The following is a 16,576-nucleotide window of genomic DNA, read 5'->3' as shown; positions in this document are numbered from 1 at the left end:
TGCTGGAATGTGTAGAAAATAGGTTTAAATGTTAAACTAATTTATTCAAGTCAGAGAATGTTGCATATAATTAAATTTTTTGCTTGATGCATAAAGTTAAAAGATTAAAACTGATAAAACAAGTTAAAAAAAAAAGACTTTTCCATTTGATTACATTTTGTATGATGGATTATGCAGAAAAAGTAGAATTGGGCTGAAAGATCTATCGCTTTATCACCTCTTCAGGTTGTAAATCGTGTTTTTAAAAAGTAACTAAGTAACTAAGTAATTAATTACTTTTGAAAATAAGTAATTAGTAAAGTAACAGGATTACTTTTTGGGGGAAGTAATCAGTAATTAGTTACTGATTACTTTTTTCAAGTAACTTGACCAACACTGCCTGTGAGTGATTGAATTAGTATGGTTGATCAATTTCTATAAGTAGTAAAAAGGCAAAAGTGATATAAACCAGGCTGTTGTTTATATCCCAGTTGAACTGGTTGCCACAGCTACAAGAAATTGGGATTTGCTTCCAAACTTTAAGCTAAATGCTAAATGTACTTGTTTTCTAATCAATTTGAGCACTCAAACAGCTTTTTTCCTACAAACTTGGTTCACCCATTCATTCATGCTTAAGCACTTTTAACCGATTGTTCACAAACACACACAAACACTCTGTTGGATGCATCAGATGTAAACAACCCGCTCTATCTCCTGATCCTAAAGCTAAGACACAAACTGTTTCACCTTAGTATTAACACACCGGTATACTTCCTAAAATCTACCAGTCACTGGTCAGCACTAAAGTAAAAGTACTGATGACTGAGGCAGAAGTGGTGAGGATGATTTCAATGAAAAATTAATGAATCACATGACTTACATGAGTGCTAAATTTAATGGGAAACTCTCAAATTGTTGTTGACATAACCACAATGTCATCCCCCTGGTGGTGCAAAGGACAGGTTTTGCACAAAGTCATTACAGCAAATCAATATTGTTTTAAAAGATTATCTCATGAGACAAATCCCTGTTAACTGAAGTGATGGGATAGCCAGCGATATGGCTGAACCCCACTGTGATAAACATGGTGGCTAAAACCATAGAGACAACACCCTCATAAACTGATTTAACACTTTGTTAAGCACCAAACTCTTTATGCCGTGCTACAAATAGAACACTAGAATCTTAGTGGAGCACTGCTGACGCATTTTCTCACTGGAGAGTGTCCAGGGACCACAGGGTCAGGAAAACCTGCCTCAGAGAGAAAGGGAGACGTCGAATGAAAGAAGTGGGGAAGCGCCTGGGGGTGCGGGTGGGGGTGACGGAGGGGGCCGCTGTGTGGATTAGAGAGCATCAGAAAATAGTGCTAAAATTTTCTGAGAAAACAAGTGGGTGTCTGTCATTAGCAAGTCTGGATATTGTAGCCAACAAATGGGAGGGCTGGGAATGAATGTGGAGTCCCCCTGTGAGGGGAAATATGGGGAGGCAGGAACGGATGAGACATTTGAGTAGCAACAAATCTCACAGGACAAAAATCTTTGACATTTGACCCTTGGCATCTTTTCTATCATATATAGAAGGCTGCAGGAATATTGTGTCATTACTCAATAGTATGCATATGCATTAGAGTGCAATGTTGTGGTAATGATGGATAACTCTGACAGAAAGAAAACAAACAATAGCAAGGAAAGATGAATAACTCTCTCCAAGGAGTGGAAAAGGGAGGAATGATATGATACGACTGTTCTGGGGAGAAGCAAAAATAATGAAAGAAGAGAGTGAAGCACGAGTGAGTGAACACGTGAATCACACGGAGAGGATGTGAGCGAGTGAACAACTTCTGAGTGACCTTAAAAGGCCACATGGTTGAGCTGGGGACAAAATGAGCGAGTGAAATGGGGCCTCGGGTTTATCTCTGTGAAGCTCTGCTGTATTTATAGATCATCTCAAAAAAGAATCCCTGCCCCCTTGTAACCCCCCCCCCCCCCACATCTATCATCCCTCCCCCATTTTCAATTAGCCCCTGATGGGTGGAGTAAAGCAATCAGGAGTAAGTACAGCTCACCCGGAGCCTGCTCCCTCAGTCTGCCACAGACTCCACACAGGCACACACTCCTCAGACAGGAAGGTAAGAACCAACTCTGTTCAACTGCTCCACTCTCCATGTATTCACTTGTCCATTCTTCCACCTATCCATTCTCCTCACTGGTTTTCATTCACCATGTCTTCCATTCTCCACCACACTGGCATCCTCCTATCTGCCTCCCCACCCACCTTCTCGTGTTCTCCCTTCTTCCACCTGCAGAGCATTGTCACTATTTAACTACCTCTTCCATCACCTCACTTTCCTTTCGGCCTGTTTCATGCAGACTGGATTCCTTATTTAGTAAAAAGCTCTTCCTTAAATCATCCAGTGATGGGTAGGCTAGTTATCTTGAACCTTTCTGCTCCCTTCTCTTCAAAACGTAAACCTAACTTTACCACTATAAAACCAGCCACTTCCTAATAACTTCTGTTGCTTTTTATGGCTTTACAGTATTTTGGTGTTTTTAGATCACACTTTTTCTAAACTGTACAAAAACTGTGCTCTCTCTCATAGAAATACAAATGATTGATGCGGGGTTCAGATTTTTTAGTTGGGTTTGCCTGAAGGGGGATCAGCAAATCAGATTAGATCAAGTTAAGATCAAATTAATGTTTAATTCTGTGTAACACTTAGAAGGTTGCCATATGACTGAAAAGGATATCCTTCAGGACTGTTAGGTCAGGAGAGTAGAACACTAAAGTGGGATAGCATCTGTAAAGATGAGTAAAAGGCTGCGATTTTAAGCTTTTCTGCATCTTTTTTGGCGTTATGATGCGATCGCACAATTCCTTTTTGCAGTTTCACTCTAACTAAACATTCTTAGACCTAAATATAAATGTTCCAGTGCATGCAGATAATGCCATACATGCAGAGATCTTATTAAAATACTGTAAAATAAGCAGTTCTCGACAAGGCACCATGCTTAGACACACGAACCTTTTAATAGTTCACTTTTCTGTAAACTGTAGCTCAGGTTGACTCCCAGATGGGGAGCATCAAAGAGACCCCAGAAGCTGGGAAACAGCTGCATGGCATGTCTGAATGGCTGGAGCTTTTATTTGTGGCAGTTCAGATTAGCCTTTTTTTATTTTTAGGAGTCAGATAAATCCTTATATAAGCTAGGTGAGTCATGGTGGGAGTGATAAACAATGAGGGAATGTGGGAGGGCGCTGAGAATGCTTAGAGCAGAAAGGACGGGCAGATTAAACGTCTCAGCTTCAGCAAGATAAAAGAAACAAACCTTTAGAGTGTGGGGAGCATCGCAAATCACTCACAGATCACTTAGGTGGGAATCTACGGTGATCAAATATAGATCAAAGGGAAGAACAATAAGATTATAGGGATGACAGCAGAGAGCAGCTCAATTCAAACCAGAAATATGAATTTAAGCTTGGGGTTTCTGGAGGGGTTTTTTGCAGGGTTTTTTTTGTCTTGATCTGCTTTATTTGGTGAGAGCTTGGGTAGTATTTAATTCTGTCTTGGAGAATGGAACTTCATCAACCCTTTTTTTTTGCCCTGCATCTTCTCTGTTACCCACAAAGAAATACTCAAATAAATCGCTTATGTTATCCTCGTTTAACCAAGAGTAGCGGTATAGGCACAGGTGGGATAGCCAAGAGCTCAACAGGCAGACCACAAACAGCTGCAGATTGTGAACAGTCATTATTACGAGTGTCGTTTAAACCCATTTATGCACGGACGCGCACACACAGTGACAAGGGATACTGTGATCTGGCGCTGACAGCTGGAGGTGAGGTGATAAATGGGTCGGCGTATAGTGGCGTAGTGTGTGTTGGTATGCAACGGGGTAAAAGTTGACTGTCTCTAAGCAGGACTGATAGGAGTTATTTATATCTGCCTCATCGCTCACCTTCTCATCTGTCACAAAATGAAGGACGCCTGAGAGATGGGAGAGGAAGATGAAAGAGGGAAATGCCTGGAAAACTCCCCAACTTGTAAAGTGACAGGTCTACTAATGCGTCCTAGAAAACGCTATTAGTTTGAAGTTTGATTTCTAAGAAATGGCATCGCTCCAAGGATTAATTGGAGCAGGGAAGCAAAATGGCAAAAGTTTCTATGGTACTTAATATAAGCGTTCATATCCTGTATACATAATATTACCCTTAGGCTCTTTTGCTTCTTTCTCTCTCAGCTGAGCAGTGCTAGGTCACAATGACAGAACGCTACGACTGCCACTACTGCAAAGAGTCCCTGTTTGGGAAGAAGTATGTTCTGCGAGAGGAAAATCCCTACTGTGTGAAATGTTATGAAAGCCTGTACTCCAACACCTGTGAGGAGTGCAAGAAGCCTATTGGCTGTAACACCAGGGTAAGAGATATAAAATGAAGAAATGCATACATACAAGAACAAGTAGAGAACAAGAACAAGAGTACTGCTCTTTCTGCAGGATCTTTCCTACAAGGACCGTCACTGGCATGAGGAATGCTTTAAGTGCTTCCAGTGCAAGCGCTCCCTGGTGGACAAGCCCTTCTCTACCAAGGACGAGCAGCTCCTTTGCACCGAGTGCTACTCCAACGAGTATTCCTCCAAGTGCCATGAGTGCAAGAAAACCATCATGCCAGGTAGGGAGAAAACAGAAAAAGATCAGCAGAGTAGCTAGAAAAATTAAAACCTTAATTTGTCACTCAATTTTAAATTGGATCATTGCATAAATAAAAAGTCTTCTGTCTCACTATATAGACTGGTTGGTGCAGATTATATTATATCAAAGTTGTAATGAGAATAAAATCCACTATTGTAGGCTGAGTTATAGCTGACTTTCTATGCTGGAAAAACAGAGCTGTAGCCCGGAGGGTGGGAAAGCACCTCAGAGGTCTGAAGGTTGCCTGTTCAGTTCAGGGTCTCTGCAAAAATAAGGATAATGTGGAGTAACTTAACTAAAGCTAAAATTGAATTAAACCAAGTAATAGAACTAGATTGAGAAGTTTGAAACAGTACTGATATTGTTTGTGCTATTTTCCCATTGGATGAACAAGGTTTCCTTTTTTTTCATTTGATTAGCTGGGCACGATACATGCCCATTAGTCCTGTTTGCCCACATTGCTGTAGTACAGTTATAATAATATAGGGTATAAACACATTAATTTTGTCAGTACATTTACAGAAACCTGTTTTCTTTTCACTTTAATAGGTACAAATAAAGTAACAACTAATTACTAAGTATTTGTAACCTATTCCTATACGCTTCAACCTGAGCAGTGATTGGTATGGAGCGACATGCGGCACATACTATAGAATAAAACCAGACCTTGTTGGGCCTTTGGAGTACTAGAACTGTATACTATGTTGACCCAAAATTGAATTTAATCATTAGTTGTAAACTTATATTTTCTGAAGGCTCCAGGAAGATGGAGCACAAGGGGAACAGCTGGCACGAGACCTGTTTCACCTGCAAGCGATGCCAGCAGCCTATTGGCACCAAGAGCTTCATCCCCAAGGACAACCAGAACTTCTGTGTGCCCTGCTATGAGAAGCAGTTTGCCATGCATTGTGTGCACTGCAAGAAGGTAGCACATCCACTGCCACATACAATGATATCGAGTAAAATGTACTTTCAAAGTAGCTCTCTATTAGTCTCCATTTTCACACTACATGTTATTGTTGCATGTGTAACAGCACTAAAGTGTGGCAGTAACCCAGTTCCCTCTAAATAGCCCATCACCACTGGCGGGGTGACCTACCGTGACCAGCCCTGGCACAAGGACTGCTTCCTTTGCACTAGCTGCAAGCAGCAGCTGTCTGGACAGAGGTTTACCTCCAGAGACGACTTTGCCTACTGCCTCAACTGCTTCTGCAACCTTTATGCTAAGAAGTGTGCCTCGTGCACCACCCCCATTAGTGGTAATCTTTAATCACTGGGTCAACTGAACCTAATAAGGCTCATTTATAACAGGTTTGTCAGATGTATTGACTTCAACTTGATATTCTCAGGTCTTGGGGGAAGCAAGTATATCTCCTTTGAGGAGCGTCAGTGGCACAATGACTGCTTCAACTGTAAGAAGTGCTCCGTGTCCCTGGTTGGCCGTGGCTTTCTCACCGAACGCGACGATATCCTGTGCCCAGAGTGCGGCAAAGACATCTAATTCAGCCCGAGTGATGACCGTTACATCTGACGGGATGACCGCACTATGATCAGGGAATGATGCAGAGTTGATAAATTCTATTTGAGCACAGTGCATGACATCTATAACATCGTTACTACAAAGCAATACTATGAATGTACATGAAATACAAGCTACTAACAGTGTTCTTTGAGATAAGAGAGTTCATTTAAGTTAAATGTTCACTATTTGAGGAAAGAAAAAGTAATTACTAATCAATAAATGTAGGCATGAATCTGCTGTATTGTGCTCATGAAGAGAAAATGTTTCCAAGTAGATACTGTAGGAAGGATTCTGAGGAAAATCTACAATATTACTGCACACTATCAGCTTTGCAGAATAATAGTAATTACTGCTTTGTGCATGTAATTAGAGTTTTTGTGACGTTTAACCACTTAAATATTAAAAATGCATATTTATTCGTATAAAGGAATAAATATGAATACATTGCATGAAAGATGAAAAATATAAATAAATAAAATCTGCATGAAATAAGATGATTTCAGAATTTCTAAACAAAACAAAATCAAAACAAAAAAATCAAAAAAGATTAAAAATGGCAAAGTCAAAATGTTTTTATTGGTAACTTACAAAAAGAAAAGATTAAAAATGTTCTAGAAAAGCACTACAGATTGCTCTCTGTGGAAGATTTTTATCATTTCATTCAGTTTTACCCTAATGTCCAGTTGAACACCATGTCAAACATGACACATAAAGCCCGTAAAATTTCTTACATAATTAAATCAAGGAACATCCTTATTTTTTTTTTTATTTAATTCATTTTTTTATAACACTTTTGTACAAACACTGATTCAAAGCACATTTTCCGGTGTGTTTTAATGAACTCCACATCAGTAACTACAAAGTCAATTCTCCTTTTCTCCAGTAAATAGGCTTCAAAAGTTCTGCATTCTTGGTTTTGCCCAAGCTCGTTTTATGTGTCTGAATTATTAAAAACTGGTATTCAATTGCAACCCAGTTTCTGAAAAGTTGGAAAACTGTAAAATGTTAATACAATTTGCAAGACATATCAACGATTGAAAAACAGGTTGTTGTGTTTTTAAGTGGTATGTTTAACACTGTGTTGTTCATCACAGGTAAGTGTTTGGAAAATGAGGTAAATTCTTGTAGTTCTCAAAGTCTTGCTTGGGTTGAGATTTCAGGGCTTCTTTGGTCAGATTTTTGGACGTTTTTCCTACTAAGCTACACTGTTGGCTTAGCAACTGTTGGCTAAAATACGCAAGAGGTCTGCACAGAAAAGTCTTCTGGATGTAAGTATGTGATGCTGTATTGTTTAGCATTATTGATGCCTTTACAGATGTTGCTCAGTCTATGTTCACTAACGTAAGCCTATGCCAGCACAGTTGCTGCCTTTGCTCTTGGTGTCAGTAAGCCAGGCCGTCCCCCTACCACACGATTTTCAAATACCGTATGACTTCAAATTTACATTTTACTTGTCACAGGAGAGCATTTCATTTCACTTTAATCCATCGTTTCTTACTTGTTTTTTTTAACTTTGCATAGTGTTCTTTAACTTGTATTTTTGGTTTAAATAATTTGTGTTAATTTGTTCATAAAGAGAAGATTATCTTTAGATTAAAAAAAACAAAACCCCCAATTCCAAAAAATATAAAAACAGACTGAAACGATTTGCAAATTTTATGAAATTTAATTAAACCATAATTTATTCACAATGAAACATAGAAAACATCAAATGTTTAAACTGAGACATTCTATTATTTCATAAAAAATACTTGCTTAATTCAAATTTAATGGCAGCGACATGTGATGGGGCAACAAATGGCTGGAAAAATAGCTCATACTAAAAAATACAACTGGAACTAGTTTGCAGCTAATTAGGTTAATTGGTAACAGATCGTGACATGAGCTGGTATTAAAAAAAGGAGCATCTTAGAGAGGCAGAACTTCTCAGAAGTAAAGCTGTGCACAGGTTCACCACTCTGCAAAGAATTGTGTTCACAATTTTTGCATCAATCTATTTTAGAGTAATGGTCTTAAATGTAAAATTGAGAAGAGTTTCTCGTTATCTCAGTACATAATATCAGCAGAATATTCAGAGAATCTCTGTGCACACCAATAAGGTGAAAACTCAGTATTGGAAGCCTGTGATCTTCGCTCCCTCAGGCAGCACTGCACTGAAAACAGGCAGGATTCTGTCACAGATCACTGCACAAGCTCAGGAAGACTTTCAGAAATCACTGTCTGTGAACACAGTTCACTGTGGCATCCACAAGTGCAGGTTAAAGCTTAATCATTCAAAAAAAAAGAAGAAGCTATATGTCAAAATGATCCAGAGACACAGCTGTTATCTCTGTGCCAAGACTCATTTATAGCTGCCAAGAAAAGTGGAAACTGTTCTCCAGTCAGACGAGCTGAAATTTGAATTTCTGGGGGCGGAAAACATGGATGCTATATCATCTGGATTAAAGAGGAGAGGGACCATCCAGCTTCATCCATGTGCTCAAAGGTCTGCATTTTTGATGTTATGAAAAGAAGAACAGAAAATGTGGCACATCATAAAACGAAAAACACAACAAAGATGATCCAAGACTGTTGAACAGCTAGAATCTTCTATCAGACACGAACAGGACAAGTCCGCTCCCAAAAAGTCCAGCAGCTGGTCTCCTCAGTTTCCAGATGTTTACGGACTGCTGTTAAAAGAAGAGGTGATGCTACACAGTGGTAAATGTGGCCCTGCCCCAACTTTTTGAGATGTGTTAAGGCCATCCAATTCATAATGACTTTATTTTCTTCTTAAAATGCCACGCTGCCAGGTCAAACATGTGATATGTTTTCTATATGTTGTTGTGAATAAAATATGGGTTTATGAGATTTTCAAATCATCGCATTCTGTTTTTATTTACATTTTTGCACAACATCCCAAAATGTTTGGAACAGTATTTACAAAAGTGGTCCTTTTGAAAGACTCAGCCTCTCTGCGATGCTCTTTTTATGAACAAGTAATTACTGGTCTACTAACAATAAAGTTCAATATTGTTTTTATTTATCCCATCGTTATGTGCAGCATATGTAAAATCTCACACCAGAGTGACATTTCAAAATCCTGGAAAACTTATGTAGTGCTCAACAAATGCAAATCTCAGTTGAATTCATAACAGAAATGATAAAAAGTCACTGATCACACAACTAAAATCACTAAAATGTGATGCTCACCATGATCTGTCTATATTAATTTACAATACACCGAAGAAACAGATCTGTCTCATAACATGTCTGCTTTGCCTCTTGCTTACTTCCATTGTTATCACGTTATAAGATCCTTTAGCATCCAGTTGAACACACAGCCATCGCAGCCATCATTCATCACCCCGGGGCCTTTTAACCTAAACCAGCAACAGAATAAAAAGAGCAATAATTCACCTCACTCATTTTGGATGGGACTTAATGCAAGTTGCTGATTAATGCTGGTAAGGGCACTTGAGGTTTTGGAAAACATCAAGGAAGCTCGTGACTTCATCCCAGTTTGTAAGCTCTTATAACTGAATGGCAACAGTTAAGCAGCTTTGACCCACAGCTTGAAGGGTTTCCACCTCTTTCTGTGGATAAATGAGTTGGGAAAATTGTGATGGGACACCTAAGGTAGTGGACAACCACAGGTTATGGACAAGGAAAGGAGTGGTCTGTCTGCCGGACCTTGAGGTCCCATCAGGTCTGTATGAAAAAGAGGCCAAAGATCAGGGCCAAGTCACACGCTGGATCTTGTTCTTCACTTCCGGAGACTTCAGTGCCCCCTAAAACGATGGAGGATAAAACATAAACAGGCATTATGAACTGCATATTTTTCTTTTTTTAAGAATAAAATGATTTTTTTTATTATAAATGTCCTTACAGATTCTTTAGAATATCTCCAAACACACAAACAATATGAACACTTGTGGATTACTTTCTTTGTGCATGAATAACTGAGGAGAGAAGTTCCTACCGACGTATTTGCTTCTAGTTTGAGGTTTTTTGTGTCACTGCTGCGCTGACTGGATGGAGAGGAAGATGTGTTGCCTGAAAGTTTGCGGATGGGGTTGGAAAGATTTGCTGCTGGTGGAGGTTTTAACCTGTCGTTGCTTCCTATTGACACTATACTTCCCTCTGGTTTCTTCACTTTCAGTGGGCCAGAGTGAGAGGAGCTCCCATCGTACACAATCAGAGGCCTCTTTCTACTGTGGTCACTGCTGGAGCTGAAAAACCATATGAATCAGTTTCTGAAATGCATTAATCTTATTTTAACATTACAGGCTACAGTTTTCTTTTGTTTTGCCACATTTACACCTGGACTGTGTCTGTGAGTGTTTTCCAGATACTGATATATAGTCCATGGATGAAAGTTATTGTTTCTGTTTTACAAACTTTTGAATATGTTGTTTTACATGCATTTTTATTCCTATATCTTGCTGAAAGACTTCCAACCAGGACAGAAACTGTTAAAGCTGAAAAAAGTGCACCAACATCATATCAAAACCAATGATATAAGAATGGGATGTCACTTAAGTTCATATATGTGTGAAGCCAGATGAGCAAGTACTTTTAGCAATATAGTGCATCTGTCCTGGGGCCTTTCACAGAGTTGTTACGTCTGTTGACTGATCAGTGATATTACAGTAATAACACATTCGTTTCGCCTTTCATAGAACTTGGCAAATTATTTGGTCCAAATTTTAACATCATAGTCAAATTATCTATATGCAGACAGCCTAAAACTGCACATGAAAGTACTAAATGTCTGAAGCTGTGGACCCATACTTGTCTGACCGGTGAGCTACCGGCGTTTGCTTCCCTCGGCTCTTCTCCATCCTCCGTCCCCAGCGGGTGTTGGGTAAAGTCCTCTGCGGCAGAGGGATGATATGCCGCAGGTAGAGCTCTGTGAGCTGGTCCCTGCTCCCACAGTCTCTGGTACTCACGTTTTTCTGATTCAGAGAAAAATATCCCCACTTTAAAAATCACAAGCAGCGCCTTGAGTTGAGTGTACTTAAACAGTAACCAGAGAGGTGTCCTGCTTGTTAGCTTGCATGCTAACATTTCCGCATTCTTCATTTATTCTCACATCAAATCACATTTCTAGAGTTCCTTTTAAAACGCCGACTTACCTCATTTAAAACTAGCCTCATAAAGTCCTGAGACAACAACTCAGGGTGAAGCAAGAGATCCGCACCCGAAGTACCAGCAGCCTTTCCATTTTGCCCCGTGGAAGTCGCCATGTTTGCTTTTCTTCTTCGCTGTTGGAGGTATACGACAGTTTGCATCCTTGAGGTTACAGGAATATTACTTCCTCCTCCTACTGGCTTTAGACACTTAAAACCGTTTACATATTTGGTATGTATTTTTTAGTAGTGGTTATTTTCCTCTATAATTTTATTTCATTTCAGTTAGTTTTATTATTTCCAAAAGTCTATTTCTTATTTTTATTTTAGTTAACTATTTTTTTTTTCATATCTAGTTTTAGTCTAGTGTTAGTTAACAATAATAACCTTGATGAGCATCATTATTTTTTGGGTTTGTTTGGTTCTGTTTTTGTTTTTGGCTCATGTGGATCTTATTTTTAATTGATGAAAATACTTTTTTTGCATTTCATAATCCTAAAGCATGCTCTGGTAGGTTGAGATCAGTTGACTGACTTGAAGAATATCCTATTTCTTTGCCATGGGAAACATTTGAATTGCAGTATGCATTGGTTCATTATGCATTTGATCTGTATGATAAGTTTTGCAGCAGAGAGTATAGTTCTGTTTACTTCACAATTAATCCTGCTACTTCCATCAGCAGTCAAGCTGAAAGTCTGCACTTGACTTGCTTAATCTTCTGGGGTGGTACACAGGGATGACATAAAAAAAAAAAACTATACCACTATCGTGGCCCTTTACAAATATTGCCCTTGTGCAGGGCTTGCTCTTTTAATGCAATGAGCTTACTCGTTCTACATGTTTTATCGTTAGAGAGGAAGAGAGTCAAAGAAACTTTAATCCAAAACTATATTTATTTACATATCTTATGTGACATGATAATGCAGTTAACACTCATTCCTCTATAACAGAAACATTAAGAGTCATGAACCAGCTGACAGAGGGCTGTGTTTCTACACAAATTTCATCAAACACTTTTTAACAGTGGTCTGACTTTCATCTGAGAACATCACCAAACATCAATACTGTAATTTGTTTTTGTTTTTCTGAATCTTAGCACATAACTGACAACATAATTATTATCAACGGTACAGCTTCAGACTAATGAAACAACAAAATGACAGCTCAGGGACAGCACAGGAAACAGAAAAATAAAGCAAAAATGGAAGATATAAAAATGTTTTTTTTAATGTCAGTATGTTTCAGAAGCTTGCGTGGCCATGAAGCTGAATGAACACTTTGACTTTATTTATTAAAACAGCAGACAAATGATTGTCACCACCAGATCAGTTCAGTTGTCAGCAATTGTGATTTTCACATGACCTTCCCCAAAAGGAGGGAGTCATGGGACTGTAAATGCTCCAGTTTCAATAAAGTTAAAACCAATTTGTTCTTGTGGTAACATTTTTTTGTTCACAAGAACTTTATTACTTTAAAGGGAACGTCAGTAACATCCCATAGCTTATCAAAAAGTTAAAAACCTTAGACTGCATTGGGTTTCCTCCCTGTGTCACACAGCTGACTGCGTCTCACTGCAAACATAGATATTGCTGGGCCTCACTCTTCTGTGGCTCCTGCCCGGCACTCTGGGACACAGTCTGCAGCTTTTCGGAATGAACTCCTGACAGGCCTCCCTGAACTTCCTGATCCTCCAACAGTAGATGACGGGGTTGAAGACCGTCTTCAGGTAGCTGAGCCACAGAGCGCCTATGCTGATGGGGTAGAAGACTGAGCTGTAGTAGAACTGCCGGCTGAACACGGCCAGCAGGCTGACGATGGTGTGAGGGAGCCAGCACACTGAGAAACCAACAAAGAGGATGAGGATGGTGGTGAAGGCTCTGGTTTTGAAGCTCATGTCCACCTTGACCTGAGGCGGCCGCTGCAGTCCGGTAAGTCTCATTTTGCTGACTTGGTTTAGGGCTGGCAGACAGGAATGCTCGGTGGTGTGGTTGTGGATGCGCAGGGTGTTGCGGCGCACTGTGTTGAGGATGCACATGTAAGAGTACAGCATGACAGTAAATGGCACAAAGAAAACCGCTACAGCCAACAGGACTGTGTATCCACGGTCTGCCAGGGACTCGCTGTATCCCAGCACGCACTGCGGTGCCCAGGCGCCCCCGATACCTGCCGCGCCCGCCCTCCACCCAACCACTGACGGCAGGGACACACACAGGCTCAGCACCCAAGAACCTGCGATCAACAGTTTAGCTCTGTGCGGGGTCAGTTTGTCCTGCCGCTGCACAATGATCAGGAAACGGTCCACGCTGATAATGAGGAGGATGGACACCCCCTCCAGGACGAACAGCCAGTACAGCATGATGGAGGCGCGGCAGAAACCGCTCCCAAAGCTCCAGTCTGCAGTGGCCACGGTGACTGCAGTGAAGGGCATGCAGAGCAGAGAGAGCATGATGTCTGAAAAGGCCAGAGTGGCAAGCAGGAGATTGATAGCAGAACGCATGGCAGGTTTCTGGTAAACAATCAGACACACAATCGCATTGCCGAGGAAACCGATAGTAATCATGAAGATCATTATGGCTGCCAGGGTCACACGCAGAGTGACTGATATGAGAGGAGTCGTAGCTTCTGATGGGAGGCTTTCTGACGTTTCCTCTACGCTGTTCGGGTCCATGCAGTTACACTCCTCCATGAAGCTTTCATTACAAAAAGCCATAGCAGCGATTATTCAGGGATAAAAGGTGAACATTTCTGGCTATGCCTGTGGTTCAGAGGTAAAGCTGTCCTCCAGCAGCTGAGATTCCATGGGACTACCTGTGATTAAAAAAAGACAAAAAAAACATTCACATAAGGCATTTGTGAATAAAAAAGAAAAACAGTCAAACACATTAGTAGGATGAATCAGAGATTTTAATGGATGGTCTCTTTAGAAGCTGTGATAAATGTGCCCAAAAACAATAGAAAAAAAGGGAGTCTAATAACTGATCTATTAGTCAGTGAGAACTGTAAACATGAAATAGTGAGAGGAGGAATGACGTCCACTAAATGTGATCAACCCAGAAACACACCACACTAAGAGTTACAGCCACACGGGACAGAGATGTGTCGTTCACCGTCCTCACTGAGGTTGATGATTAACAGCCAAGCTGCTTCACACATGAGTAGAAATACACACATTTACACATCACCCAGGGTGTAGTCAACTGTCAGCTTAGCAGAATCTCGCTCTTGGTTAATGCTACAGACGGTGACACATTTGTGATGAAACAGAACCTTCTTCAAGAGGGCCGCAGTTTTTACTTCCTGCTGCCGATCGAGGGACCAGAGTGTAGAGATTTAGAGTTAAGGCTGTTTTGAGGTCACTATGGCATTCACGTCCCCCATGCAGCCCTCCAGTCTGGACAGGTATCTAGCACCTGGGCCTAAGGGTCCACTACCCCATGCTTTGTTGCCTTACTTACCTACTCTGATTTCAGCATCCAATCAGCAAAGTGTAACCAAGCTAACATTTATTCGAGTATTTACCTCTCAGGATATCTTTGATGAAAAAAGCTGTGTGGCTTCAGTTGTGTCTCGAGTCCCTGTAACACATCAAAATTGTAAATATGCTGCATAATTGATAAAATAACCTAAAATAAAAGAGGAGCCACGTGATTTCAGATCAATGGCCCCATCCAGACAGGAAAAGTGAAAATATGCCTTTTTAGTGACTCACACGCACAAACACACAAGTCATGGCATAGTGTTGCCGGCTGTTGCCACGGCAACAAGGTCAGCGGCTCCATGGCAACAAGCAGTCCTTACTCTCATCTCTTGTACAAGAGTCTATGACAAAATATTTTCTGGATCACATGATTCGCCGAAAGACTTTTTTTTTCCCAAGACGCAACCTCACAGTCAGAGAAGAAGACTCCCTGACCGCTCGCCTCTGTCTTAAAACCAGATCACAGCTGTTTGGTGTCAGCAGTGAACAAACAAATCAGCCTGTTTACTAAGACAATAACAATTTCAATCCTTCACTTGTACTGAATACCAGTGATCTTAATTATGCTGCTGAGCTGACTGCTAGCTGCAGATCTGCAGGGTGGCCTAATCTTAAGGCATCTAAATACTCTAAAAACTCTTATTATGTACATGTGATCTACAGCTGCTCTGATCATAGCTGATATTTACTGGTTTACACCATGCCATCATCTCCATGTGCTGATTCTCCCTTTCTTCATTTCTTTCTTTTTTTCTTGTCATGGCTCCTGCACCGACCCTGTACAGCCTGTTCTTGCCTTAACATGTAACAGCTTTCACACACTGGCCCGTCGCAACAGGCTAAATGTTGCATATATTACACGCCAAGACACAACGCCCTGTTTTTCTCTGCGCACTGCCTTACACAATGAACCATGAATGAACATCTGCAGGTGCTGACGGGACTTACCTTGACTATTACCGGGTTGTGTACTCGTCTCTCGTCGAGCCAGTCAGCTCGGTGACGGTCTCTCTCCTCCGGTGCCTGCTGAGGTCTTCCAAAAATATCCCACTTTGAACATTTCACTGCCGTATCGATCCCCACCGTGCCGCCTGCGGATGATGCTGACGCCAGAGGAGCAGGTGGTCTCACATTTAAAGGAGCAATGTGTCAAAATTGACCATCCTTATCATCCTAATCCTTATAATTGTTACGATTAGCACGGTCAGCTGTAGGTATATTGTGAATCGAGCAGTTGCTGATGTGCCGAATATCCGAAGGAAATGAACGAATTTTTTAAAAACTCACGACGGTAATAGTTATTTATTTACTTCCAAGATTTACATTAGTATGACATACATTAATGTTCAAAAGTATCGATCTACACCTGTTCATCTTTGGATTTCGGTGTTATCAGTTTCCTATAGAGTCAGGCCCCTAGCCATGCAGTTTGCCTTTATAAATATTTGTGAAAGAATGGGTCGTTTTGAAAAGCTCACTGCTATAACAGGAAAGTGCTTTTACAAAATTTCCAACCCTCTTAGATATTCCACAATCAACTGTGAGTGATATTACTGCAAAGTGGAAGCATCTCAGTCACAAAGTGGCAGACCATAGAGTTGGTGCTGAGGGCAGAGCGTGTAAAAATAGCCAGGGTTACTGAAGAAATTCTAAACCTCCACTGCATTAACATCAGCACAGAAACTGTGTGATGGGAGCTTCATGCATGGCCTGTAGGTGTAACGTGTGGGTGGCCCAGTACATTTGATTGCATGTACCAATATATTATATATATATATTAGTTTTAGGCATGATAAAT

General features: G+C 40.6%; 3 protein-coding genes across 6 annotated transcripts; 1 reads left to right on the top strand and 2 right to left on the bottom strand.

Moving 5' to 3' along the window:
- Nucleotides 1-1,976: 1,976 nt before the first annotated feature.
- On the top strand, nt 1,977-7,343 carry LOC120717573 (four and a half LIM domains protein 2). The gene is made up of 6 exons (XM_040005677.1): nt 1,977-2,107; nt 4,218-4,393; nt 4,473-4,647; nt 5,423-5,592; nt 5,740-5,926; nt 6,017-7,343. Exons 2-6 carry the CDS (start codon nt 4,238-4,240, stop codon nt 6,166-6,168), a joined length of 840 nt encoding a protein of 279 aa, XP_039861611.1. The 5' UTR covers nt 1,977-2,107; nt 4,218-4,237; the 3' UTR covers nt 6,169-7,343.
- Nucleotides 7,344-9,189: 1,846 nt separating this feature from the next.
- Nucleotides 9,190-11,456, bottom strand: cunh2orf49 (chromosome unknown C2orf49 homolog). Its single transcript, XM_040005678.1, has 4 exons — nt 11,307-11,456; nt 10,963-11,126; nt 10,151-10,400; nt 9,190-9,959 (listed from the first exon to the last, which is right to left on the bottom strand). The coding sequence occupies exons 1-4, from the start codon at nt 11,415-11,417 to the stop codon at nt 9,903-9,905; spliced, it is 582 nt and encodes a 193-aa protein (XP_039861612.1). The 5' UTR covers nt 11,418-11,456; the 3' UTR covers nt 9,190-9,902.
- On the bottom strand, nt 11,307-16,338 carry gpr45 (G protein-coupled receptor 45). 4 transcript variants are annotated; one of them, XM_040005673.1, is made up of 3 exons: nt 15,727-16,338; nt 14,820-14,875; nt 11,307-14,108 (listed from the first exon to the last, which is right to left on the bottom strand). In XM_040005673.1, exon 3 carries the CDS (start codon nt 14,008-14,010, stop codon nt 12,850-12,852), a length of 1,161 nt encoding a protein of 386 aa, XP_039861607.1. In that variant the 5' UTR covers nt 14,011-14,108; nt 14,820-14,875; nt 15,727-16,338; the 3' UTR covers nt 11,307-12,849. The 4 variants fall into 4 exon arrangements, with proteins under 4 accessions (XP_039861607.1, XP_039861608.1, XP_039861609.1 ...); XM_040005674.1 differs by having other exon boundaries at nt 14,820-16,338; XM_040005675.1 differs by having other exon boundaries at nt 11,307-14,875.
- Nucleotides 16,339-16,576: the final 238 nt, after the last annotated feature.

Source organism: Simochromis diagramma, unplaced genomic scaffold (genome assembly GCF_900408965.1).
Source record: "Simochromis diagramma unplaced genomic scaffold, fSimDia1.1 OVJJ01000501.1, whole genome shotgun sequence".
In the NCBI taxonomy this organism is placed as follows: Eukaryota; Metazoa; Chordata; class Actinopteri; order Cichliformes; family Cichlidae; genus Simochromis; species Simochromis diagramma.
This window is presented reverse-complemented; position numbering and strand designations above follow the sequence as displayed.

Coding starts and splice junctions, on each gene's coding strand:
- gpr45 (XM_040005674.1), bottom strand. CDS start 14,010: ATGGCTTTTTGTAATGAAAGCTTCATGGAGGAGTGTAACTGCATGGAC.
- LOC120717573 (XM_040005677.1), top strand. CDS start 4,238: ATGACAGAACGCTACGACTGCCACTACTGCAAAGAGTCCCTGTTTGGG. Junction 4,648..5,422: donor CAAGAAAACCATCATGCCAG/GTAGGGAGAAAA, acceptor TATTTTCTGAAG/GCTCCAGGAAGATGGAGCAC. Junction 5,927..6,016: donor GTGCACCACCCCCATTAGTG/GTAATCTTTAAT, acceptor TGATATTCTCAG/GTCTTGGGGGAAGCAAGTAT.
- cunh2orf49 (XM_040005678.1), bottom strand. CDS start 11,417: ATGGCGACTTCCACGGGGCAAAATGGAAAGGCTGCTGGTACTTCGGGT. Junction 11,127..11,306: donor TGAGGCTAGTTTTAAATGAG/GTAAGTCGGCGT, acceptor TCTCTGAATCAG/AAAAACGTGAGTACCAGAGA. Junction 10,401..10,962: donor GTAGCTCACCGGTCAGACAA/GTATGGGTCCAC, acceptor ATGGTTTTTCAG/CTCCAGCAGTGACCACAGTA.